We start from the raw sequence: 26265 nt of genomic DNA, 5'->3' as shown, positions 1-26265 counted from the left end.
TGCATTGAAAAGGTATGGAAGTTCGAACACCAACGCGTTGTATGAGAGTTGTTTAATAATTACAAGCTTGGCTCCAGGTACATTGTTGCGATTATAAAATCGAAGCCTACTCATTTATTATCCCCATGATATTATTGAGATCATTACTCAGAGGTATTACCGTACTTGTGACCTCAGTTCTGCACTATATGGCCTTACCTATCAGCCTGTCTCTATATGTGCTATCTAATAGGAACTATGAGAACTCAGTACCAGGATGCTATACTATATACAACCATACGATGTTATACTAAAATTTAAAATTGTTCGGCAAACCGAAATAAATATATAAATAAATAAAAATAAGATCCTTGTGACAGACCTTCCAAAAGTCGAAATTAATTCAAAAATTTCTGAAAAGAATCGTCGGCTCGGTAACCATTTCTACTTAAAAAACCTACTTGTGATTGCGTGACAGCTGCGACCAAATTCGCATAGGTTTAAGTTGAGCAAATTGACCTAAAATTTGAATATGAACTAAATTTACCTCGCACCGATGGCGAGATTTGACTTTTCTTGAAGTTGTTGGTGCATTTCGGTTTATTGTTCCAGTCCAGTTGAATCAGAAGTTTCCGTGCAAACGGCAGGTAATATTTGAACCTCACTCAAATCGGTCATGCTGCTAACTATTCGTTGAGTATGGTTCAACTTTCTAACTTAAAAAAAAAAACGGTAATTCGTGGGTTATTTGTTACAGAAAAGACATTTGCTTAAGAGCAAGTCAAGAATCCTGCAACAATTTAATTCCAAATGAGTTTTCTTCTCTCTGTGTTCGTAAGACTCATCGAGGAAACTTTTTGTGAACTCAAAAGAATACCTGAAATTAATTAGCTGCACAAATTATCTAAATTCACGTAACATTGCGACCTCATGACCTGATCAAAAATGTGTTATTTTGTCAGGCGCTCCTTTTGACGTAGTGCTGTTGGCGGTCGCCTCATCAGCTTCTCTGGCAAAGGCAAGGAACACTTGTTCCAGTGATGGATCAGTGGCAGCGTAGTCTTCCACCAGTGACATGTTCTCTGCGCCGTCTCCGTTCTTTAGTCGCTCCATGACGCTGAGGAGATGAGCCCAAGTTACGTCTGGCGTTACCATGTACGACAACATACCCTGCAAGAAGTAAACAGTTTTTTTACGTACACGTCGCAGTGATATATGGTTTCTAGCAAATAACACACGACTCGAACACACGACTTTCTGCTCCAATCTTGCAGTGCTTAACCGCCTCCTCCGTTCGCCTATTTTAACCAAAATGGTCACAGAAAGATGGGATCAACTCCACAACTCAATGTCCCAATCCTGGTAGTCTGAAATTTAACCCCTCTGCCTCGGCACTAAAGAAGCAGCGAAAAAAGCAGGGAGTTCGCAGATGACGTGAAAATTGTGCTGTATGAGATAAAAATATAAGTATATGAAAAATAGTAAAATAAAGCGTAATAAACGCACGCGGTGCTGATCCGTTAAGACTGAGCCCGGGAACTCTCGGTCGATGACGGCCATGAGGCGGCGTAGCGCGGCGCTGAACGCCTCCTCAGTGAGACGCTCGTCGCCGGGGCTGAGCTTCACCTGCAGGCTGTAGCCCTGACTGAACTGTGGGGCCATCGGGGGTATTAAAAGAATATGCCAAGCAATATTATTGAGAGGACATTGATAGTGAAATGATGATATACACGTGGAAAATTACCAATAAATTGTGTACTCACAGTATCTGTTATTAATTAGGCACTTGAGCCTATGAGTTGAATTTAAGATTCCTGGTCGAGCTGTGGCACGTGCAAAATGTAACGGGGCGCGAGAATATTCCGTATAGTTTTCATGTATATCTACAAATCTAATGCACTTAGCCTCGAACACATCTGAAAATTTTATACAAAGGGAGAACTAGCCAACAAAAAAATATTGTTCTGCCTACTGTGAACCATTCGAAACATCGAAACTATCACTCGTTAACATGATCCTTATTTTGAACCAGTAGCAGAAGTGAATATCTGAATAAATAATCCAATCGAATTAGCACAACTGAAGAAGTTCAAAATGAGTCAAACTAATTAATTATACATGAACAAATATGTATTAAAAATATTCGAGACCTTGGCCTTGAGGTGCGCTGGGGTGCCGGCGCAGCGCAGTTGTCCGCGCACCAGGATCACGAGTCTGGAGCAGAGCGCCTCGCATTCGTCCATCGAGTGCGAGGTTAGGATGATGGACTGGCCGCGCGACCGCGCCGTGCGGATAGCCGACCACACCCGACGACGGGATGCGGGGTCCACACCTGCGACCCATGTTAAGAGTGATGGTGAGTCATGGGAAGGTAGTGAAAACTACGGTGATAGTGAAACCTACGATGATAGTGAGACTCACGATGATAGTGAGACTCACGATGATAGTGAGACTCACGATGATAGTGAAACTCACGAGGTAAGTGAAACTTACAATGATAGTGATACGATGAAAATGAAACCTACGATGATAGAGAGACTACGATGAAAGCGAAACTCACGATGAAAGTGAAACTTACAATGATAGCGAGATCAACGATGATAATGAGACGTACAATAATAATGGAACCAACGATGACAGTGAATTTTACGATTGAGTCATGGAGCAACAGTGTTGAGCAATGAGCATGGTTTATGTTGCACTATTTTTCAATATTGAATAGATTTACGGCACCATGCATTAGCATTAGCATTTCTGAAATTCTGGTTCCCGTATTGTTTGAGGACTCTTTGAAATCAATAAAATTATTTTGTCGCACGTGATTGGGACAAAACTAATTGTCTATATAAACGTGACTAACTTATAAAGTAATTTTGACGAATCATGGCTGTACGGAATTATGTTCGACTTCTTACAGAGATTCTTGTGCTAAGAATATGACAGGCTGACCTGTTGTAGGCTCGTCTAGGAAGACTAAGGAAGGACCTCCGACCAGCGCCATGGCTGTGCTGAGCTTTCGTTTGTTGCCACCAGAATACGTGGAAGTTTGACGTTTGTGACACTCAGTGAGGTCCACTAATTCAACAAATTCTTCTATCATCAGTTTACGTGCGGCCTGTGGAACGCCCCGTAAGCCAGCCATCAGATCTAGCATTTCATCTCCAGTCAGCTCATCCAAGATGGCGTCGAACTGAGGGCAGTAGCCTATCTCGCGTACGAACTGGAATAATGAATGGCAGAAATATTAAAACCATGCAGATGAAGAAACTCAAATCGAAACTATTATTCGTACCAATAATATTGTTTTCATAAAGGATGCGACCATGAAAAATTCAGTATTAAATGAGCTTCACCTTTCTTCTCCCAGCGGAGAGAAAATATTTGCCAATTCTTGCGTCGCCAGCCGTTGGAGTTTCATCTCCTGTTAGCATCCTGAAGGTTGTAGTTTTTCCAGCCCCGTTGACGCCCAAAAGTCCAAAACATTCGCCCACGTTCACTTTGAAGCTGATGTTGTTGACGGCCGTGAGACCAACGGCGGGAAATACTTTCGTCAGACCGCGCACGACCAACGACGCGTCTGGATTTTCATCTTCCATATATAAGAAAAAAATGATTAAGTCATTAACCAATCTGGATGCTGGAAAAACTCTGTACCGTGTTCTTAAAATAAAGATTATGTCACAAAACCTGCTACCTGCATCCAATGGCGACAGAAACTAACGAGTTACCTACTCGTAAACGCTTTTTCCGGCATGTTCCTAGGCTCGTAGCTCTCATGAGGGATCGGCCTTCATGTCACTAGAGGCTCGTAGCTCTCATGAGGGATCGGCCCTCATGGTACTAGAGGCTCGTAGCTCTCATGAGAGATCGGCCATCGTGTCTCTAGAGGCTCGTAGCTCTCATGAGGGATCGGCCCTCATGGCACTAGAGGCTCGTAGCTCTCATGAGGGATCGGCCCTCATGGCACTAAAGGCTCGTAGCTCTCATGAGGGATCGGCCCTCATGGCACTAAAGGCTCGTAGCTCTCATAAGGGATCGGCCCTCATGGCACTAGAGGCTCATAAATCTCACGAGGGATTCGCCCTCATGTCATTAATGGCTCGTAGTTCTCATGAGGGATCGGATCTAAAGTCCCCAGAGACGGTTACCTCTCATGAGGACTTCGACCCTCGAGGACTTCGACAGAGACGCGTACCTCTCATTAGGGCTTCAGCAAGTCGAGCCTCTTCCATGACGTCTTCATCCTCAGGCACCACGTACATCCAGCCCTGCTTCGGCTTGCGGATTGCGCGCCAGAGCTTTGCCCAATAGGTACTGGCGATGTTGGTGATAGATGAGTCGGAGTAATGTCAGCATTATTATTACCTGCATAACTAATCTAGGAATTCAATGTGAAAACTTATGGGTAAATACATTGAAGTAGAATTTAATTATTGAAGAGAAAATCAGAATTGGTGGCAATAGTTATTAAAGTATCATTCAGCCCATGATGAAATATGCATAAGGACTGGAAATATCACAACCAAAATTTTTTATACCTGATCTTATCTCCGATTCCGATCTCAATGAGAGCGATAATGATTATGAAGATGATGCCGTCGGCAGCGAGCCATGTGAGTGCCTTGCCCATGCCAGGCGCTTCCCACTGAAGGTACGACAACGGCTGGAAGCAGACGCGGTCGCCCGGCAGCTGGTCACACATGGCTGTTGGTCACGTAAGTTAGGATAAAACGCGTTAAACTGACGGCTATCAACGAAAGGTTTAGCTCGAACCTACAATGCGGGAACTGCTGTTATGGAGATGCATTCATGAATGCTTTTCGCTGATTTTGATTTTGAGATATTTGAAATTGATTGGAAAATTTAGCTCGCATAGCCGGGAAGTAGATTGATTGCTGTTCATCTGACTCGGCTATCTTCTATTTGCTGCATGCTTTTAATTAACTTGCTAAGGAAACTTAACTTATATTTTACGATACAAATTCACAAAAATATGGTTTTTCTTTGTGTAAAAGTACTTCTTTCACCTCATGGCTCTCGATCACATATGTATTAAGGTCTTTAGCTCCATCCAAATCCAAAAAACTACGGTACTCAATCTAAGATTGTTTCCAGTGATTAAGTTTAAATAACTTTTTTCCCTTACGACAACACGGCAGGAAGAGCGACGTCGGGTCGACGAAGATGAGTTTCTTGCAGAGCTCATCCACGAGGCTGGGGTCTACAATGTCGCACTGAGTGTTGTACGAGCTCATCTGCACCAGGTTCAGGAACCCCTTCAAGAGACACAAGCAACTTCTGATGAAAATGAGTCTGGGTTCATCTCGTATCGACTAAACAACTGAGGATAGCTGCCTGTTTACTATTTTACTATGTTAAGTTCAATGATTGTGAAATTGATTATTCAATTAGAGGCATAATAATAGCTGACAATTTATTAGAAAAGTTATGGGGTTAAATTTTATTGCGATAATAACTGATCTCTGTACAACGTCTAGATTAACTTAAAAATAATTATTGTTTGATTTTGAAATATTGATATCAATCAATGGCCCGTATGCTAGGCACTAGCACTACGTAGTGCTAGCGCACTAGCATTACGAAGTAGCACTACGCACTTACAAGCCGTAGTGCCTACTAGTGCGACATGGAACACTACGGTTGGCATACTAAATAGGGTACTAGCACTATGAAGTAGCACTACGCACTACAAGCCATAGTGCGGCATGGAACACTACGGTTAGTATGCTAAATAGGGCTAAAAGCATAACGCGCACTACAAAAATCCGAAGTGTCCTACACACCGCACTTCACGACGACACTACGGTATATTTAGCCTTATTTACTTCGTCAGCTACGGATCTGTTTGGCTTACTGCAAAGGCATCATCGATTAAAAACCTCAGGAACAGCATGCCTCAGGAAAATACTTTTCTTGTTTTTGATACCATGTTTTGAATTTTTTGTTTTTTTCTTCTCTGTAGTCATTTTGAATTCTTCTGCAAGAACTTTCCATACTTCTCTCTTTTGTTCGATGTGTTTGGGAAGCGTGGACTTTGAATATATGATGGGAAAGGTGCGCAGACGCATTGCGAATTTCAGCTCACCATCACAATTTTCACTAGTACCATTACCATCACAATTAGACATTTTACATCAATCTTCTGCAAAGAATGAGAATTACTTAGGGAATAATTAATTATTTGAGCACTTAACTACCATTCTTCAATAGACTCATAGCGTAGTGCGGCACTATAAAGTACTCTAACAGCGAAGTAGCACTTCAAAGTCTTTCTGCATACGAATCAGTAGTGCGACACTAAGCGACACTAAACATTGTAGAGCTACTTCGAAGTGCTTAGTGTCTGTGACGTATTTAGCATACCAACAGGACACTTCGTAGTGCATAGTGCTACTTCGTAGTGCTAGTGCCCTATTTAGCATACGGGCCAATGTTTCACTTACTTGCGTCACCTGTAAGTGTGTTCTTATTTGAATCATTTGAAATAATAAACGAGTTACGTTGAGAAAAGCAAAAATTTACAGGGCACGCCATTTTGAGTTCACAGTTTATAATATTGGCGAGTCTTTCTAAATGAGAAGTCATAATTACGAACGAAGCACCTTATTTAGAAAAACTGTCTCATTAGGAGCATATTAAGAGATTCGAACTTGCAGAGGTAGTTATGGTTGATAATATTGGGCACGAAAGCGTCTATTACGATAAGTACAAATGCTGCATTATTTTGGTATGCTAAGAAGACACAAAATTGCAAATATTAAATTTCGTTGGACCTTTTCCAGGACAATAGTTTTAGCTGACGAGATTGTCAACCTTTAACGAATGCTCTTACCTGAGAGACTGGGTACGAGGGTATCAGAGAGAATACGCTGCTCAGCACGTACCTGAGAGACTGGGTACGAGGGCATAAGAGAGAACACGTTGCTCAGCACGTACCTCAGAGACTGGGTACGAGGGTATCAGAGAGAATACGCTGCTCAGCACGTACCTGAGAGACTGGGTACGAGGATATCAGAGAGAATACGCTGCTCAGCACGTACCTGAGAGACTGGGTACGAGGGTATCAGAGAGAATACGCTGCTCAGCACGTCGCTGAGCGTCATCAGGCCGGGCTGCTCTGAATAGTCCAAGGCGTACGTAGCGATGCTCACGACCATGCCTATTTTGGTACATAATTCCTCATTATCATATACATTAAAAAAAGAGTTGCTAAAATGTAATACTTAAATCTTAAGATTATAAGAATTTGATACAAAATTCTTCTCAAGTTTATTAGCCAGGAAGTTTTTTTTTTCATTTTATTGCGAACTAGATGTCTAATCTGTCTTTGAACCTCAATAATTTGTTGGCCCTTCGATAAAGGCTTCATTAAATCTGATCAAAACTTCTTGCTTGCATGAATTTAAACTTGAAAAATAATTAAGAGCGGAACACTTGTAAATACAGGGCCTACCAAAAAAACCTCCCTGATTTCAATAGGCTTTTGCGAAAGTCATACGACACATACAAGACAATTATTTTTTTTTGTGAATAGCTTATTTGATGCCATTTACATTACTTAGTGCAATTTACTTGGTTTTGAAAATTATGTTCGATAAATTATGTCCCCCATTGTTAAGACATTCACGAAGTCTTTCCCTGAAGTTGCCCATAGTTCTTCGTGTATTTTCCCTTGGAATGGCTGCCACTTCCTGCCTAATGGCATGTTTTAGTTCTTGCAGATTTCTGGGACGATGTTTGTACACTTCAGCCTTTAGCTAGCCCCACAGAAAGAAATCACAAGGTGATATAGGTCGGGTGACCGTGGGGGCCAGGAAATGTCTCCTCTTAAAGAAGCAAGACGTCCAACGAACAACTCTCTTAACATTTCCATAGACCGGCGAGCAGTGTGAGTCTTTCTGTGGTGCTACCTAAAGGTTGAAATGTACAAACATCGTCCCAGAAATCTGCAAGAACTAAAACATGCCATTAGGCAGGAAGTGGCAGCCATTCCAAGGGAAGTTACACGAAGAACTATGGGCATGCTTCAGGGAAAGACTTCGTGAATGTCTTAACAGTGGGGGACATCATTTATCGAACATAATTTTCAAAACCAAGTAATGTGTACTAAGTGATGTAAAATGGCATCAAATAAGCTATTCACAAATGAAATTAATTGTTTTGCATGTATCGTATGATTTTTGCAAAAGCCGATTGAAATCAGGGAGGTTTTTTTTGGTGGACCCTGTATCTACGTAGATAAAATTCTGTCACAAATGACAACTAAGTAAGATGGTCTTGCATGCTTGTAATTTCGTATTCGCGACGAAAAATGTGTACTTAATATTTAAACAGGGCACATAGTTATTGCTGGTGCATTATCTTATGTTATTTTCGTTATACTGTAACTTACCGGCGACGATGTTGAAGAGAGCAAGAATGGCGAAGCCTGAGGCAGCTGATGAGAAGGGGAAGCTGAAGAGATAAGCCATCGGCAGGGCACTCCAGCCGTACAGCAGCATTAGTAAGATCAGCGCAACTGTTTAGTTACCCCAGGAAAATGCACGACGAGTTAGAGTGGTGGTGGATGAATTTAAAGATTCAGTATTAAGGAAAAGACTTAGGATGGACAAAATTAAATGCGACCAAAAAGTAGGGAAAATAAGTAAGTGAGGTGAATAAGAACTATTTAGAATAAGAATGATGGAAATTAGCGGTTGAAATGTCAAAATTAATTGATTTATGATTAATTAATTAAAATAAATTTATTTAAAGTTAAGGAGAATGCCTTAACCGCATTCATGAATCGTTAACTGATTGACTTGTTATCATTACACGTCAATGTTGAAGATCAATAATTTAAATTTTGATGACGTCAGTGCAGATTTGATGCATAAATAAATAAATAAATAAAAAAGAACTGTGAACTGACCTGGTGCTCCTTGGAGGGTGAAGTTCCCTTGTGCGTCAATGATCATGAACAGAGCGAACATGATGAGGATGGAGGCCGTGTACGACAACATGTCCCAGGTGAAGGTGGTGAACCACAGCGCCGTGGATGATGTGCCTGTCATCAATTGGATCTATGTACAAGGGCATAGAATATTGAGTATAAAACATGGTGAACAATTTGTTTGGAAATGCCGACACAATTTTAAACTTCAATTCAAAAATATTACCTTGTGTTGAAATATAAACAAAAAAACTTTATTTTTATGTTGAGATGTTTAATGCGAAAAATCAACATCAGATTGTGATGGAGTTTAGACATCAAGGAACGACATACTCGTGTAATATGTCCGAGCGTTAAGAATTTAACAAGTTGGTATTCAAAGTTTGTGTAGTAAATGCGTGGGAAATGCAACTTTCAAATGAAAATTTGACAATCAGTGAGTGTACGCAAAAAATTGACGACAACACGTTTCTTCTCCGGTTCGAATTATTATTGTATACTCCTAGTAGGATACCATGTGAGCGGGTAAAAATTGTACTCCTCATTTACGTTGGTCACTATTTCAAATCATGTCTCAACGAAAGATTGTATTGCTATGGATTATAACCTGTTAAACATGAAACATAACCTGTTTGGCTTTAGACTCGCGTTCCTGCAGAGGGAAGATGAGGAAGGACGCTGACAGGAAGGCCATTGCTGTAGGCATCATGAGAGAGTATATGAACGCACTTCCCCCCGACTGAGACCCGTCTTCCAAGCGGTACTGGAGGAACATCCGAAATTCAGTGAGAAATAAACAAAACACAGGAATTAAATATAGGTTTGGTTTTTAATCGTTGTAATAATAACCCGTATTCAAGTGTGGGTAGTTGGAGTTCCGATGGTGTGGTCGCTGGAATCACATGGTAGGTAGAGGGTAGGTTAAGTTTGTGAATAATTCGTCTAGTACCTTTTCAGAAGTAGGTAAAATGTTGTCAAAGATTAAGCAGAATGCATCATTAGAGCCATATAATTCTTGCTGTGGGTAATGAGGCTTGCATTTGTAAATTTGTAATCACAAAAATAATCTGGTACCCGTTCATCAAGAGGTAGTGGGTAGTTGGATGTGGTGATGGTGTGGTCGCTGGAGTTGGTGGCGCCCTGCAGGATGGCATTGCTTATGAGATTGATGCCAACTCCAGGAGCGTGGTAAGGAATGGACTGGTAGAGCATTCGAGTGTGAACTTTCTTGTCGCTTCCACCATTGTAGAACATCGCCTATAAAATTAAAAGCAGTAAGAATATTGCCTCTGAAAACGCAGTATCAAGATTTAATTATTTTTCAGTTTATAAGAATGTTGATGCTACCACTAGAAATGTGCTACCAATTATAGATGGATTCGAATGTTAGTGGTGCATTAAAAATACCTATTGATCATTGCTGTGCTTATGCTCTGAAAAATACTTTTCTTGTTAAAAATAAATATTGAACGAGCTAGAAAATCCAAAAAGTCGCACCGATGTCACGTCATTTTCTCTGTAGTGGAAAACGTCTCGATTGCCTTCAGCCAAGAGTTCTTCGATGACGTCATCCGTAACGTTAACCTGATAGCGTGAGGAGGAAAAGTTAGTTATTGCTGACTGTACCTTATGGAATAAATTTGATTTAGGTTTGATACGCATACGATCGTGACTTGATGCACAAATTAGCTTCCACTAAATGCTAAAAATGAGAAGTCTGTGATGACGCGTGTAAGTGGCTGGCACTGTTATCATCAGTTATGACATGCTGACTTATACTTGTTTCATTAGCATGATCCGACAATTTACTTTTATTTTGAAATGCGCAATAAAAAATTAATATATCATTTAATTCAGACACTCAGCCTGTAAGATTCTTCTTTTTGCCAACTCACATACCGTCACATATGAATGTTCTACGTGTGGCAGGTACTATGATAAAGAAGCATCTATAGAAATTAAACGAGGTTGATCAATGTCACAAGATACTCACTCGATACGGACCATAGAACTGATCGACATAGCAGCTGGTGAGGTAACTGTCATCGCTCTGGACGTACGATTGCGACCATTCGAACATGTCAAGGGTGAGCTCCCTGGGCGGCTCTGCGGCGTTGTCTCCGAAATAAGCTGCGTCAACCAAGAGACACATCAGCGTCACCAGCACTGGCACCAAACCCTGAGGTAGTAATCAAACAATGAATATATTTCTTAAAGAATTTTTGCAGGTCAAAGCAAATACTGGAAACCGGAAGTTAATCTCCTTATGGAAAAATGTAAAAGTTGATACTGATTAAAGCGTAAGCGTCACCAGCACTGGCACCAAACCCTGAGGTAGTAATCAAACAATGAACATATTTCTTAATTTCCATAATTTTAATTCATAATTTTTGCAGGTCAAAGCCAAAACTGGAAACCGGAAGTTAATCTCCATATGGAAAAATGTAAAAGTTGGTGCTGATTAAAGCGTAATGTTATTAGAGCTTTAATTGCTTAGCTGATTGTTCCTTCTATTAAACAAAGCAGATAAGCAAAAATATTTGCCGATCAAATCACATTTTGAATAATGATAATTAAATCACAATAAATAATAATAGTAAAGGTTTCCTGTCTAACCTGAGTCAAGAGCAGAACCCATTTCCTTCGCGTGTAGATCACGTGTTTCTTCCACAGCGCCTTCAGTCGCTCCCACAGCAACGCGTTGCCAGAGGCCCTCACGCTCATTACTGTCGTCCATTACATAACGTAAATACATGTTAAATTTAACTGCAAAACCTTCAGATTTTTACATTAAAAATAGAAATTAAATTATTTAATCCTATGAGTCAGAATACAGTATAATTTGTAGCAAATTGGCTTTCAGCCTTATCTATTGAACCCCTTCAAATTATCCACAAACTTTGAAGGGAATTCATCGTGGAAACAACAAAGATAATTGGCATACTTGCTGATCTCGACATAAATACGTACAAATTACAGTATTATGCTCATACATTACAGCATTACTATCATTCATTATCATTAGTCATCGCGTGACTCGTTAAAATGAGCGTTCTCTAATTTATTCTCTGATGAGTGAAGAAATGAATCAGGGAATGGAATTAGCGGATCAACTTCAGTTCATTCCTCACAGATACTCTATAATAGAATGTGAAAGTCAATGTTAAAACGAGAAAAGTGGAATCAATGGAAGAAAGTTAAAAATTAAAAAGTTTTCAAAGTAGCCAAAAATTTCGCAGCAAGCCACCAAAAAAGATCATTATACCTACACTGAAAACATTTTGGAGACCAGCGCTTATGATTTCAAAACTTAATTAGTACATGCACAGTTAGTGAAGAAAATCCAAAATGTACACGGAATAGATTGACACCTAAGTGCGGAATAAAGGGGCCCCTGATCACAAAAACTTGACAACAATTTCAATTGGGCGAGAACTGAACTCGTTCTTAAAATATTGTTTCCGTTTAAAAATATGCAGAAATTTCATAATTATAAATATGATTCACGAGAGGATGACCCTGTAATTTTAAATGCCTGTCCGACACAGGCACGCCGCAATGTTCTGCGTGAAGGCGCTCAGCGGAATGGGGTGGATGGGTCAGATGAATCCTGGAACGAAAACTCCCGCCCTGTTTAGCGGTTCAAGGTACTCACGAGTCTGGCTGTTGACAGCATATCTGTCGGGTTTAGCGGCGTGTCCGTTAGTGAAGGTTGCAGGAGTTGTTAGTGGTGTGTTTGAAGGCATAGTGAAGGATCTGTTGTTGACGCCCTTGTCGGTGCTGGCGATGCTGTGCTGCGATCCTGATGGTGCCGAGGAGTGAAGGACTTCGCCAACTCTGCGATAATCGTTAATTACAGCGCAGTGAAAAAACAAAAAGGAAAGGCGTGAGGTATCCTTTTACAAGTCGACTACATTAAATAAGGATTGAATGAAGTAGCTATGCTTCATTTGTAAAATGTGAATTGAATTAATGTTTCCTGAATAAAGAAGTGAATAAAGTTAAAATATGTTCTATGAATTAGCAACTGAACGAAGTGAATGTTTTCTTCACTCTCGTGAACCAAAATGAAAGTGAAAACAGGTTGTTGTCAATCGCTCGTTGTATTAATGTATTGGCATTTAGCATCTCAAAACGTAATCTTGAATGGCATATTAAAATAAACTCGGAAAGCAGTCCAAATATTTAGTCCAGGGTTTAGCAGTCCAATACCTGACTTGATTTGTTAATTTGATTTTCAAATGCACCCTAACACTCCAAGACATAAGTATTTTAGCTAGTATAACTCATGAGCATCATTTCACTCTAGCATGCGTAGAAAATCCTCATTCTCATTAGATGGCATAACTAAAGAGCATCAGTACACTCATTTGTATGGGTTCAAAAACCACACGCGAACTTCTAAATATTACGAGACGGTTTAATTAACGCTCAACAGCAAGCTTAAATATTGCCACAAAGTTTGCACTGACTATCGGCTTGGTGCCTGCGGTTACTGTAATATACCTTGGCCATCCTTTTATACTCCTCATGAGTCACTCTCATTACGACTACTGTCAAATTTGCACCAAGAGTTGATCGTGCTCGTATCACCGGCATTTTAATTCACACAAATCATTATAAATTATTTGAAGATTTCAATACAACTCATGTAAAGGAAAATATAAGTATTTTACAATGATGCAAGACCTACGTCAAAACTCATCTCCACTAACACAATTCAAGAATTTCAGTAAAGGTAAACTTCAACATATGAAACTTCAACTAGGGTATTTGGCAATATATTTTGTCTCTAGTTTGATTACTCACTTAAGGAAGACTTGTTCCATGCTGGTTATCGAAAGTCCCACATGATTGATTTTGAGGTAGTCCTTTCTGGCGCTTAAAGTCTCGAGCAGCCTTGCGAAGCTGTCCGAGTTGCCAGACAAACTGTAGAGCAGCTCTTCTTCTGTGGTTGTGGTTAGCGTGGCCTCTGGCATGATCGTCTTGATGGTCGTCGTAACCATGTGGATATCGCAACTCTTTCTTGGCAACACGCGTAGACTGTAGCCGTCACCTTCAGAAGAAGAATTTTTCGTTTAAGAGGCCCTATTAATATTGCAGACTCAATCAATTTCCTTTCGTTAGTCATTTAATCCGTGAGGTATCAGAGTCTTGACTGTTACTCAAGAAACATCAGCCTTTGATGGGAAAGCTACGCAGTAAACGTCGAAAATTGTTACAACAGCTATTTTAATTGCATTCTTCGAGTTCAAAAAATTAGTCCAAACGGAGTGAAATTGTGGATGAAAGCGTTAAGCTTTGACTAAGAATTAATGATCACATTTACTAACCAAATCGTCGCTTAAGGAAAAGAGTTGAGCCAGAGCAGACGACTTCTCCCTCTGCCATGATAGCTATCCTGTCCCCCAGCACGTCAGCCTCCTCCATGTGGTGCGTGGTCACCAGCACCGTCCTGGACTTACGTTCTGTCTGGATGACGTTCCAGACCCAGCGACGGGACTCTGGATCCAGACCAGAGCTCGGTTCATCTAGAATCACGATCTGGAAATGTTTCTTAATACTAAAATATTGCATAAGAAAATAAATCAATAAAATTTTAGCTGGACAAATATGTTGCCTCTGTGTTCTGAATAGCCATCTTAGGAACATTTATTTATCTTGAAATGATAACATTTGAACCTCTAGAAAATTAAGTAAAATTTTGAAAAAAACTTGGTGAGAACGACTCTCAGGTTCAGGCAACACACATACTTCAAAATCCTCTACAAAAGAAAGATGAAGAACAGATCCGAGAACAAGAATAACCCTCTGGAAGAAATTTTTTTGCGCTCTCCGAAAGCAGTTTTCAGTCCTGACATATTCTTGAGCAAATTAAAAAAAATCACTTTGGCACAAACCATTATTGAAAAAATGGCCCACCTTACTGCCTCCAACCAAGGCGATGCAGAGACACAACTTCCTCTTCATGCCACCCGACAGCTGGTTGCCGTACTGGTCCATCTTCTCCGTAAGCTGCATGCGCTGCATGAGCTCCTTGGCTTCTCGGGAGGCTTCAGATTTAGAGCATCCCTTTAGCTGCACGATAAATTCCAATTTAAATGATTAAACATATAAATTTTGAAGGAGATATTCTTAAATAAGCATTTATTGCAAAACAGATGCACTAGATTTAAAAACAATTTGAATCATATACAATCGGAATTTGTTCGTTCAATTTACCAGCGACACTAGAGCGAAAAATTCAGCAGGGCAATACACAAATTACTCAAATCAATTGAAATGCTAAATTAAGAGTGTCATTTAAAATAAAGAATCAGATAAAGTATAAAAAAACAAAGAGAGACGATGAGACAGACTTGAGCGAAGAAGAGGAGGTGTTGCTTGACGGAGAGGTCGGCGAAGAGGGTGTTGTGCTGGGGACACAGGCCAACCTGCGCCCGCGCCTGCTTCAGGTTGCTGGTGATGTCGTAGCCTTGGATCTCAGCCGTGCCTCCGCTTGCAGTGTAAACGCCTTGTGTGGAATTACTTAGTTTGAATATTCGAAAATTGGAAACAATCAATTAACAAGAAATAATAGACAATTAGCGCACCTGAGCGCAGAATTGATATAAGAAATTTTGATACTCGGGAATAGCGGTTTGCAATTGAAGCACGGTAGTCTGGAAGAAGTTTGATAGAAAATTTGCTATAATGTATTTTCATGGGGCAGAATATGATATGAACAAGAATAGAGAAGAATAGCAAGTTGTTTCAAAAATTTGTAAGAGTTTTGGGTACAAAACTCATAAATTTCGATGCTACGAAGTTGCATCATAACAGCCGTACAAAACTGAACAAGTGTTGGTAACAGCCGTCGAACCAGTAAAAGTAACCATTAAATTCTACTTCCTAGAGAAATCTGAGGTGTAAGAAGTAACTGAAAAAATACAATAAAAGGAGACTATAGCACGAACCTCCAGCTTAACATTTCTGCATCTCTTCTACATACTAAAACTAACTTTTGTTAAATTATAAAATCGAACCTAATTTTTCCATATTCCAAATCATATTGCTCCTCATGTTAAGTATACATTTAACAGTAAGAATTATAGCAAGAAAAGGGTTCTGAACGAATTCTTTTTATTGAAACTAGTCCAGAAAGTTTTCATCGTCATGAAATTTTGCACAAAATTTGGGACATTGCCGATTATCTGATCGGCAAAACTTTCATAGAAAAATCATTACAATCTTTACAAAATTAGCACATGTTCGTTCTTCTAAGAGGTTACCCGTGATGACGGACATGGTGGTGGTCTTGCCAGCGCCGTTGTGGCCGAGGAGGACAGTGCATTGTCCTTCATAGCAGCTCAGGTTTACGTCCTTTACGGCCACTTTAATGCCTCCTCCCAGAGCCGGGAACTCCTTTCTTTAATTGCAGAAGAAAAATATTTATGTTTAATATCTTTAATTTGGTCCTTAATAAAAAATTAAAGTAAAAATATTAAGAGGTAAGATATATAGAAGTTTGTTATAATTTCAACTAAATCTATAAGAGCACGAGAGCCCAATAGTGGTACAGAGAAAAAACAGCTGGTAAATTCGGAATAATCGGAAGAAAAATCTAGCAATTGTCAGGAACATACGCTTTTACCAAACACAATTTAAATGAGACAATATGAAGTATTCACAGCACACTGTATTCCGGTTCATTAACTTTTTATTATTAACTTATTTTTCACGCTTGATTAATACATACGTAAGACATAATATTAAACTCATTTATTTCGTACTGCACGATGAATATATGTATTGTTTATGTTTAAATCACCTCAAGTTCTTGATGACGATACCAGCCTTCATGCCCACAGGTTCCTTCTCAAAGTTCGAGCTGCTGGATTTGCCCGCGCCGAGCTCATAGTCTTCGTCCCAGCGCCTGCCACTCGCTCTGCTGGGACACCAGTACGAGGCCTGCAACGATCATGCCAACGCTCTCGTATTAAATTTACTAAATTTCGAAAGGCGTTCTCAAAAGCAGATACATAAAACAGGCATGCAAGTTCTATGCTAGATTGAAATGTTTAATATCATTTGTGAAATATTTAATGTGAATTTTAAGCTTCAAAATTTCATTGTGGTCGTAGCTCCATCACACGGCATCCTCTCTTAATGCGATGTTCATCAAAATTCAATGAAAATATTAAAATTAAATCAGGAACTGCGAAAATTTATCTGCAGTTTCTAGTGAGCGACGCTCAGGAGAACATTTACACGTTTTATCTAAGCTCAACACGAGAATGTCATGAATATTGAATATGACTTAGTAATATGTGGGCGGCAAGCGGAGTTCGAAAATTGTGTTTGCGACACAAAAATTAAATTTAATACACTGCGCATAGAAAATTAATGACATCGAAAAATAATTTCATATATATTAATGAAAGGAAATGAATTAATTTCAAGGCATGAATTAAAATCTTAGCGCATCGACCTTCTGAGTGTTTATAATTATATCTACTCTGAATGGAAAGAATCATGCGCGATCATAGATTTATAAACATCATCAATCTAATTCTTTTTAATGTTAGTACTAACATCAGCATCAATGTGCAAATATTACTTGGAAGATCCCTGCATTTGTCAACATCAATCCTTCGATCAATAAATATAAACCTCATTGACTGAGAATGAATGGGAATGCCCGTTCCATACCCTGAATGGGAATGTCCATGGTTGAGGCACGCCGTAAGTACCAGGCAGGACCTGGTCGAAGTACCAGGTAATTATGAAGTAGATGAGGATGTCGACGGCGAGCATGATGAGGATCATGCCTGGCGTCAGCTCATCACGAGGGTTGCCCGTGTCCCACAAGTTGTTCCACTGAACTCCCACCGCTGTGAAATATATAAGAGTGTTCTTTATATAAAAGTACAGTACCCGGCTACCAGTACACCAGTGAACAGTACCGGTCGATCAAATCAATTTATTTCGAACTCCATGGATGAATGTAAATGTTGCATAACATTTTTACCTCTTCCCTCGAACATGGCGATGACGCGGAAGGCCCAAGTTAGCGCCATGTTGGGCAGGAGGCAGGAAACAATTTTAGGAGCGAGGCCCATGCTGTCGTACTGCGCGTACATGAACGTCCTGGGCAGGCTGTAGCTCAGCAGCCACGCCAGGATGCCGATCGTCGTTGCCAGAGTCGCTGAAATGTAGCAAATAATGGTCAATATAATATAATATAATTGATTGATTGATTGATTTTTATTCACAAAGGAGCTCTAGTTACAACTCAAAAGAGAAAAAGAAAACATTTATAAAATAATAGAGACATCCAAGTGAATGCCCATAAGCAGATAAGCTTCGCAGGCAACAGAGGTGATTTAAAACTCTATTCCAATGATAAGTCAAAGAAGTTAAGAGCAACAGAAAGTTTCTAAATTAAACACATACAAGGAAAAAAACCTCAAGAAAACTGATAACAGGATGTCACTAAAATTAAGCGTAACAAAGCAATATCAATATAACAGTTACATGTGGAACAGCCTCCCTGAAGATATTGTTGACGCTCCGAGTATGAACGCGTTCAAGAACAGATTAGACAAGGCCATGCATGAGCATATGTTCAGTCTTAAAATGCCTCGTACCCTACGGAACAACTGATAACTAGAAGCGATTTTAAATCTACCGTCCGTAAGGCCAGTCTAGTCAAGAAAAGTACAAGAATCGGCGACAGGCCTATCCAGGCCTATTCTTTAATGCCGAAGATACTATACTATACTATACTAATATAATATAATAAAATGGTGGTCTATCGGTGCCCACGAAAAAAAGTCTCTGTAATTTGAAAGTTCTATTATCCTGCATTATTCCATACTTAATTCTGACATTCTGACATCTGAATAAATTTATCTCAGATTCCATTTCCCATTAATAATATAAAAACTAGATAACGTTATTAAGAGAATTCCCCGTTTCAAAAACATTTAGCATAAAACTCTCGTTTAGCTCCTAGTCAGAAATTTAAAGAAAAAATTCAACGAGACATAGGTGACTTCATCGGTTGTCCAATGCACTCATTACCAGTTTCTGACTCACTTAAGCACTCCAGTTCATAATTATTCAATTGGATCATGCGTGACAAGTTAAATATAGCATAGATTTGAAGGTATACGCTATTAGAAAAAACCGTAAAAAACGGTCTCGTGCACCAGCGTTCTATTGACCGCCGCAGTGAAAATAAACCCTTTCGCCGTTTTTATCAGATGTTGTACCGGTTTCTAGTGTTAAATTGGTATATAAAACGGCCACAAAGTGTTTCTTTTCACCTGACGGCCGGTCACTGAAACGCCGGTAATGTCGTTTACCGGTGGTTTTCCGAACAGTGTATGTTAAGTCTTGTTGAGGGTCAATAAGAGTGCAAAACTTTCAGCAACAGGCCTGAACTTGCCTAATGTTGACTAGGAATCAGTGATAGAGTAACTATTCCTTTATTGTCGAAATATGACATTTTATTCCCTACTCCTGCATTTTTTTAGACAAAACTGTGTAACGAAATAATATTTTTGTTGTTCCTGGTGGTTTTGTAAAACACAGCGAGGCAGATTTAAAACGTAACCCATCTCTTTCACTCACGCCTGTTGAAGAAACAGGAGATAGCAAAACAGAAAGCAATGGAGGAGATGCCGTAGAGGAAGAGCAGGAACCATACGAAGAACCAATTCGAGTAGATCAAGATGGGCGGGAAGACTCCTTTGTCGATCTCGCTGGACGGTGTGATCTACGAGGGAAATAGCATTAAGTTCAAACAGATGTTGGCGTGAGAGATATTTCTAGCGAAAAAAATTCAATGGATAATATAGTAACTGTATGTCGCAAAAATGTAAACTATTGGCATTGCGGATCATAAAACACACTAAAAATTTCAAGATAGAAGTTTTATCGTGTTTGCCCATCAACATCGTCACTCTCTTTCACTTTAATGAACTAACTTTCACTAATGTGTAATGATCAGTGACACGCGTCTACTGATGGGAAGTAACACAATAAAGTTATGAAATTATGACTCACTTCAACTTTCAGGAAGAAGGTCATGATGATGGTGATGAGGACGATGGTAATGAAGCCGTGGAGGAACCATCCGAGCCAAACCAACCAGCCCTCCAGGCCCATGAGGCGCACAAGCTCCTGTGCAAATAATTATTAAGAGTATAGTGATGAAAAGGCTATGTAACGGTAACTGATACTGCAATGATCACTGATAATATTAAGATAATTTATAATTATGATGATTTGGTAATTTAACGATGACTTATTACGATGCCATAAATATGCAATGATAACTATGAATGGACTAAAAATTCATGATGAAATAAATAATGACATGGAGTTGAACGATCATTGATAATGTAGCGATAATCAATAATGCAACGCGAACGAATTAAGCAACAAAAATAACTAAAACTGCAACACTATGCTGCTAATCCCGACTCGGTCTAACCAAGTATTCGTCTTAGTCGTCATGTCGCTTTCATATCTCGGCATATCACTAGCATTTCTTGGTCAGAGATTAAAAGAAATATTGAAGAAATAAAAACTTTATTCCTCCTGCAGCGAAAATTACCGAGGGTAATGAAGCGGTGCGGGGGAACAAACACAGAAACATCACCGACGATTTATTCAATGTTTATGAACGCGCTGGCAAATAATTAATTAATCTTGGATCTAAGTGAATATTGAGACAGGAAGTTCTAGTTGAAATAACAACGTATGTCGTTATGTGAAATTGCAGCTATGAAAGTTCCTTTTGGCCAAATGGCACCCTGGAGTAGCGTTTAACTCAAGCCTGCTCACGCTGACTCCAGTCCCCCCACGCTGACGCCAGTCCCCTCACCCTGACGCCAGTCCCCTCACCCTGACACCAGTCTCCTCACCCTGACGCCAGTCTCCTCACCCTGACGCCAGTCTCCTCACCCTGACGCCAGTCTCCTCACCCTGACGCCAGTCTCCTCACCCTGACGCCAATCTCCTCACCCTGACGCCAGTCCCCTCACCCTGACGCCAGTCTCCTCACCCTGACGCCAGTCCCCTCACCCTGACGCCAGTCTCCTCACCCTGACGCCTCCCCTCACCCTGACACCTGTCCCCTCACCCTGACGCCAGTCCCCTCACCCTGACGCCAGTCTCCTTCTCGTGGACGATGCTCTTGATGAGAGTGGGCGACAGCAGGATAAGGGACAGGACGACGAATGTAGGCAAGGATGACCCGTAGAACTGACTCATGGCGTTGTCTTGCACGTACGGTGGGTACGGGTACATCTGAGTCTCCAACTGTTGGGAAATTTTGCGTAAGTAAAAATTATAAAGTTATAAATACTGAAGAAGTTTGTGCCAATGATCATGTCAGGGAATTGTGAGTTTTTCCGCGAGATTTTGAAATCTTCATCAGTCCGAATCTTCATAAAAAAGTCCGAAAGGTCCGAATCTTCATAACTTTACTAAGAGAATTGATTTTGGCCAGTAGAATTCGGTGAACCTTCTTGCCAGATTTGAAATTGCACACCTGTTTACTCCTCTGAATTTAACTGCATAGTACAAATGCTAATGCAGTTGTACTAAGGTGCAATATTAAAAAAATCTACAATCTTCATGTTCATATTGCCTCGGAAGGTCTACGGCATTTCATAATTGTTTCACCCAAATCTAGAACTCAGATCCTTATACAGTCACCATGAACAATGAAGCGATGGAATTGTCGCCGGCGAGCATGGATGTGTAATGACGGTCGACGATCGTTTGAACGAGAGAAAACCCGCCAGTTGCGTAGCTGCCCAAGTATTCGTAATTACCTAAAAAAAGAATTTATGCAATTCAAGTTATTTATGGAAGTCATTCGAAATATTTGGTTCAATTATATTATACTCCAATTATATCATTCATTCGATTATTGGGTAAGGTTAACCATCTTATAATACAGTGAAGAAATTTATAATACAGTGAAGAATACGTCGCAAAAAGTACAGTTGCAAGGTGATCTTGACAGGCTGGTTGACTGGGCTGATAAGTGGCAGCTGCGTTAACGGAAAAGGATTTAGGAGTTAATATCGACGATGAGTTGAAATTTTCTAAGCATATTGAAGGTCAAGTTAATAAAGCCAATAAACGATTTGGACTGATCAGACGCTCTTTCGAGTTTCTAGATGCAGAAACGATGAAGCAGTTGTTTGTTGCTGTCGTCCGCCCGAACCTAGAGTTTGGAAACGTCGTGTTGTCACCGAAATTTGAAAAGGACAAAAATTTAGTAGAGAGTTTCCAAAGACGCGCAACAAGGATAGTTCCGGGCTTGAAAGGCAAGTCCTAATAGGAAAGATTAAAGATTATGAAGCTTCCAAGCCTCCGTTATCGACGTCTGCGTGGGGACCTCAATGAAGTATACAAGTATACTCATGGCTTATACAAGGTCCCAGAAGGATTACTAGAATTTGAAACAAGAACCAACACCAGGGGCCACGGCTATAAACTAAAAAAACAGCGTTGGAACACATCCATGCGACAAAATTTCTTCTCGCTTCGAGTCACCGACATGTGGAACAGCCTCCCTGATAGCATCGTTGACGCTCCGAGTATGAACATTTTCAAAAATAGACTAGACGAAGCTATGCAGGAGCATATGTTCAGTCTTAAAATGCCTAGCAAATTACGGACCAGGCAATAAGTCCAGCAGCTATCTCAATCAATCGTCAGCTATGGAAAGATCGAGTTCCAAAGGCCGGATCCCTTGTAAATCAAGTCACGAAAAGTTCAAGAATCGGCAACAGGCCATGGGCCTATTTCTTCAACGCCGACACTTCTATTATATTCTATTCTATCTTAAGCTCACTTGTATAGTTTCTGGGTCCGGGAATCTGCAGATATGGATACTCCAGGTCCGTGAACCAATACTTCTGGAATCTGAGGTCATAATTGAGGTTCTCGGGAGGATTTACGGTGTTTTTATCAACTCCATTGAAGAAAATCCCAATGAAGAACGCAGTGCCGGAGCCGTTCGATTGCAGGTAAAGACTACCAATCCTATTATTCAGGTCGTCGTTGCTCTCGACGACGAGCAAATCTGAAATAGAAGTGCAGTCGGTTGTCAGGCGCAGGATGCGCAATTAAATTGAATAAGAGTACGAAAATATCAAAAATAATAATTCTGAGAAAATATTTCCGGATGGTCAGTGGCTGGCCGTTTAACTTCTGATGTTCTGTGCGGATTCCGCGTACGTCGCTCAAAGAGTGGCACCGTTACAAAGTTTTCCGTTGTTTAATAAGTAGTGGAAGTGACATTTGTAGTGGAGGGGAAAAGCTTGAAATGGTAACCAGGTAACAATATAAGAACAATAGAAATACAATTTAGATACTTGATAACGCTGATGACTCGACTTAAACAAAATACTTTAACGCGTATAGCTTTTACTGAAAAAAACGATTCTGCTTCAGATCTTCAATCTTCAGTCGGGAAAATCGAAATTAGGGACATAAGCCAGGCTCACCCTAATCGCAGAAGTAGAGCCTACCGAGAACGCGCTTAGATACCTAACAATTCGGTACGTTGAGAAACTTGCCTTCATCGTAGAAGTAGAGCCTACAGAACACGCGTTTGTATACGTAACAATTCGGTGCGTTGAGAAACTTGCCTTCATCGTAGAAGTTGAGGTCCGCCTGGATGCGCTGGATGAGGGCGCTGGTGAAGCTGCTGTTAGGACCCCACAAAATCTTCCTGTTGACAAAGAGCCCAAAGCGCGCGTAGCTGCACGTGTTGTTGAGCAAGAACTCGCCTCCAGAATTGAGGCAGAACGAAGCTCTGAGGTCATTTTCTTTCACAGCCGGAAACCTTGAGGTCTGAATACATATGCATATTGAAATTATGATCTGGCCTAAAAAGTAAGTGTGTCTGAAGATAAAAACATTAAACCCTTCGAATTTAACGGTATAGTTATACTTTAACTGCAAAACAAATATGGCTTATCACCGACTTTCCTTGTATAGCTTCGCAGAAAACATATTGTAATATCAACAACGTTATCCCACCACAATAAAAAAATAACTTCAAAATAGTGACCCAAAAATTTCATCACTTAATCATATACATGAATATAGCTAACCTCATGTATTAATCATATTCATAATCTGGAATAAATCTATCATCATTTATTAATCTTATTAATAATCAGGAATAAAGTTAAATTCATTGATTAATCATTATCATGATCAGAGATAAAGCTAACCTCACTGATTAATCACATTAATTAATCATGACTAAAGCTAACCTCATTATTAAAAATAATAATGACCATGAATTTAACTCAATTTAAATATTAATCATAATCCTGACCATGATTGTAGCTAACTTCCTTGAATAATCATAATCATGACCAGTAATAAAGCTAACCTCTTTGATTAATCCTTAATCATGACCAGTAATAAAGCTAACCTCTTTGATTAATCCTTAATCATGACCAGTAATAAAGCTAACCTCATTGATTAATCCTTAATCATGACCAGTAATAAAGCTAACCTCATTGATTAATCCTTAATCATGATCAGTAATAAAGCTAACCTCATTGATTAATCATAATTATGACCAGGAATGTAGCTAACTTCCTTGATTAGTCCTAATCATGACCAGGAATAAAGCTAACCTCTTTGATTAATCATAATTATGACCATGAATGTAGCTAACTTCCTTGATTAATCCTAATCATGACCAGTAATAAAGCTAACCTCATTGATAAATGTAGGCGTGAAAATAGAGTCTGGCAGCACTCGGATGGACACGAGCAGAGCGAACAGCAGCGTCGGCAGGAGCACTTCAAAGATCGTCAGGATCCAGTGGCGCTTGCGGAGCAAAAAATTCTTCCAAATGAGAAGCCTTAATTTTGAATACCATTTCTGATCAGCACTGTTCTTATTGGCACTATCATTCAGCGTTTTAGTGTTTCCCATGATTACCTGAATTTTTGGGAAAAATAATGTTGTATGATTAAAATAATTGATTTTTCACCAGTGTGTCATAAAGCAGATTGCATATATTATGCGCCCTGCAGTCAAAAAATTCAGATGTTATTACTTTCATGCTTACAAAGAAATAATTTGTGCACTTAACAGGTACATATATTGACGCCTAATTGTAGAAAATCGAAATCCCGTGCGATGAGAAAAACAGTTACAAGCGTTTTTTTTTTGTCCAGACTTTCACGCTTGATTGGATAATTTAATTTCAGGAGCTTTTCGTTAATTTCTTGAGTCTAGTTTGCTTCTATGACGGTATTTCGTTAAAGAACGTAGCATCAAGTCACGTCAAACGGCTTTCAGTAAAATTTTCTTGCATTGTCTACGTATAGCCTACAATAACAGGCATAACTGGCAGCGTTTAGAATTTCAAGAATTTCGACGTGTTTCAGTGATTATATCGAGTTCGTGCAAAACTGTGTTCGTATTTCATCATTCTGGCTTGCTCACATTCTCCATACATTATACCCATATTTTTTCAGCGTATGGGAGTATAATTCTCTACTATAGTATTCCGAGAATAATATAAAAATATACAATGATGCATTATAGAACAATTATCCGGAGCATACAGGAAAACTTGTGATTCAGACAGAGTAAAGAGGTTTGGCATCAAGTTTATATAACCGATCAAGTGACTTCCAGGGTACAATGAATAAAAATAATAATCTCATGATAATCAGATATACAAAAAAACCTGCAAACCATTAATGACATTAATTAATTCACTGCTATTGCACAACATGCGATTTACTTAGGACCTTAAGCATGCAATCACAGCACAGCGTATATGACTCATTCTCCCCCCTTAATTCTAACCATCGTGGCGATGACAATAAATACAATAGCGATTGTTGCAATCACGAGGTGATCGAGCCTTGAACGCACTGGCCGAATCTGTTATCTGACGCCTGCAGTAACATTGAAGCTAATTTATTTCCACTATTCGGAATTTTTTCAATAACATCATAGAGGAAAGTTCGTTTGTGATGTTGGACATACGCGCTTAACACTGGCAGCTCAAAAATTGCACATATGTAAACGCTTTACACTGATAGCTCAAATATTGTACGTACGTGCATGCTTAACACTGAGAGCTCAAATGTTGGACGTACGCACACGCTTTACACTGACAGCTCAAATATTGTACGTACGTACACGCTTTACACTGAGAGCTCAAATATTGTACGTACGTACACGCTTTACACTGACTGCTCAAATATTGTACGTACGTAAACGCTTTACACTGACAGCTCGAATATTGTACGTACGTACACGCTTTACACTGACAGCTCAAA

General features: G+C 39.8%; 1 protein-coding gene across 1 annotated transcript; it reads right to left on the bottom strand.

Annotated features, from left to right (window-relative positions):
- Positions 1 to 35: 35 nt before the first annotated feature.
- On the bottom strand, positions 36 to 24901 carry LOC108683009 (phospholipid-transporting ATPase ABCA1). Its single transcript, XM_018172283.1, has 32 exons — positions 24680 to 24901; positions 23593 to 23797; positions 22794 to 23024; positions 21644 to 21762; positions 21086 to 21244; positions 19985 to 20101; positions 19550 to 19694; positions 17943 to 18119; positions 17624 to 17805; positions 16743 to 16882; positions 16204 to 16340; positions 15292 to 15446; positions 14855 to 15010; positions 14266 to 14476; positions 13742 to 13988; positions 12588 to 12769; positions 11549 to 11658; positions 10926 to 11111; positions 10430 to 10516; positions 10007 to 10189; positions 9561 to 9695; positions 8912 to 9062; positions 8393 to 8518; positions 7041 to 7159; positions 5126 to 5255; positions 4518 to 4683; positions 4175 to 4293; positions 3333 to 3568; positions 2929 to 3199; positions 2130 to 2311; positions 1486 to 1629; positions 36 to 1149 (listed from the first exon to the last, which is right to left on the bottom strand). The coding sequence occupies exons 1-32, from the start codon at positions 24899 to 24901 to the stop codon at positions 919 to 921; spliced, it is 5361 nt and encodes a 1786-aa protein (XP_018027772.1). The 3' UTR covers positions 36 to 918.
- Positions 24902 to 26265: the final 1364 nt, after the last annotated feature.

Source organism: Hyalella azteca, unplaced genomic scaffold (assembly GCF_000764305.2).
Source record: "Hyalella azteca isolate HAZT.00-mixed unplaced genomic scaffold, Hazt_2.0.2 contig15624, whole genome shotgun sequence".
Taxonomy (NCBI): domain Eukaryota; kingdom Metazoa; phylum Arthropoda; class Malacostraca; order Amphipoda; family Hyalellidae; genus Hyalella; species Hyalella azteca.
The sequence above is the reverse complement of the archived record's forward strand: the minus strand, read 5'-3'. Positions and strand labels throughout refer to the sequence as shown.

Excerpts from the sequence above, each read along its gene's own strand:
- LOC108683009 (XM_018172283.1), bottom strand. The coding sequence starts at position 24,901 with ATGGGAAACACTAAAACGCTGAATGATAGTGCCAATAAGAACAGTGCT. Across the intron at positions 23,798-24,679 it reads CGCCTACATTTATCAATGAG|ACCTCAAGGTTTCCGGCTGT; the intron begins GTTAGCTTTATT and ends ATATGTATTCAG. Across the intron at positions 4,294-4,517 it reads GGAATCGGAGATAAGATCAG|TACCTATTGGGCAAAGCTCT; the intron begins GTATAAAAAATT and ends CAACATCGCCAG.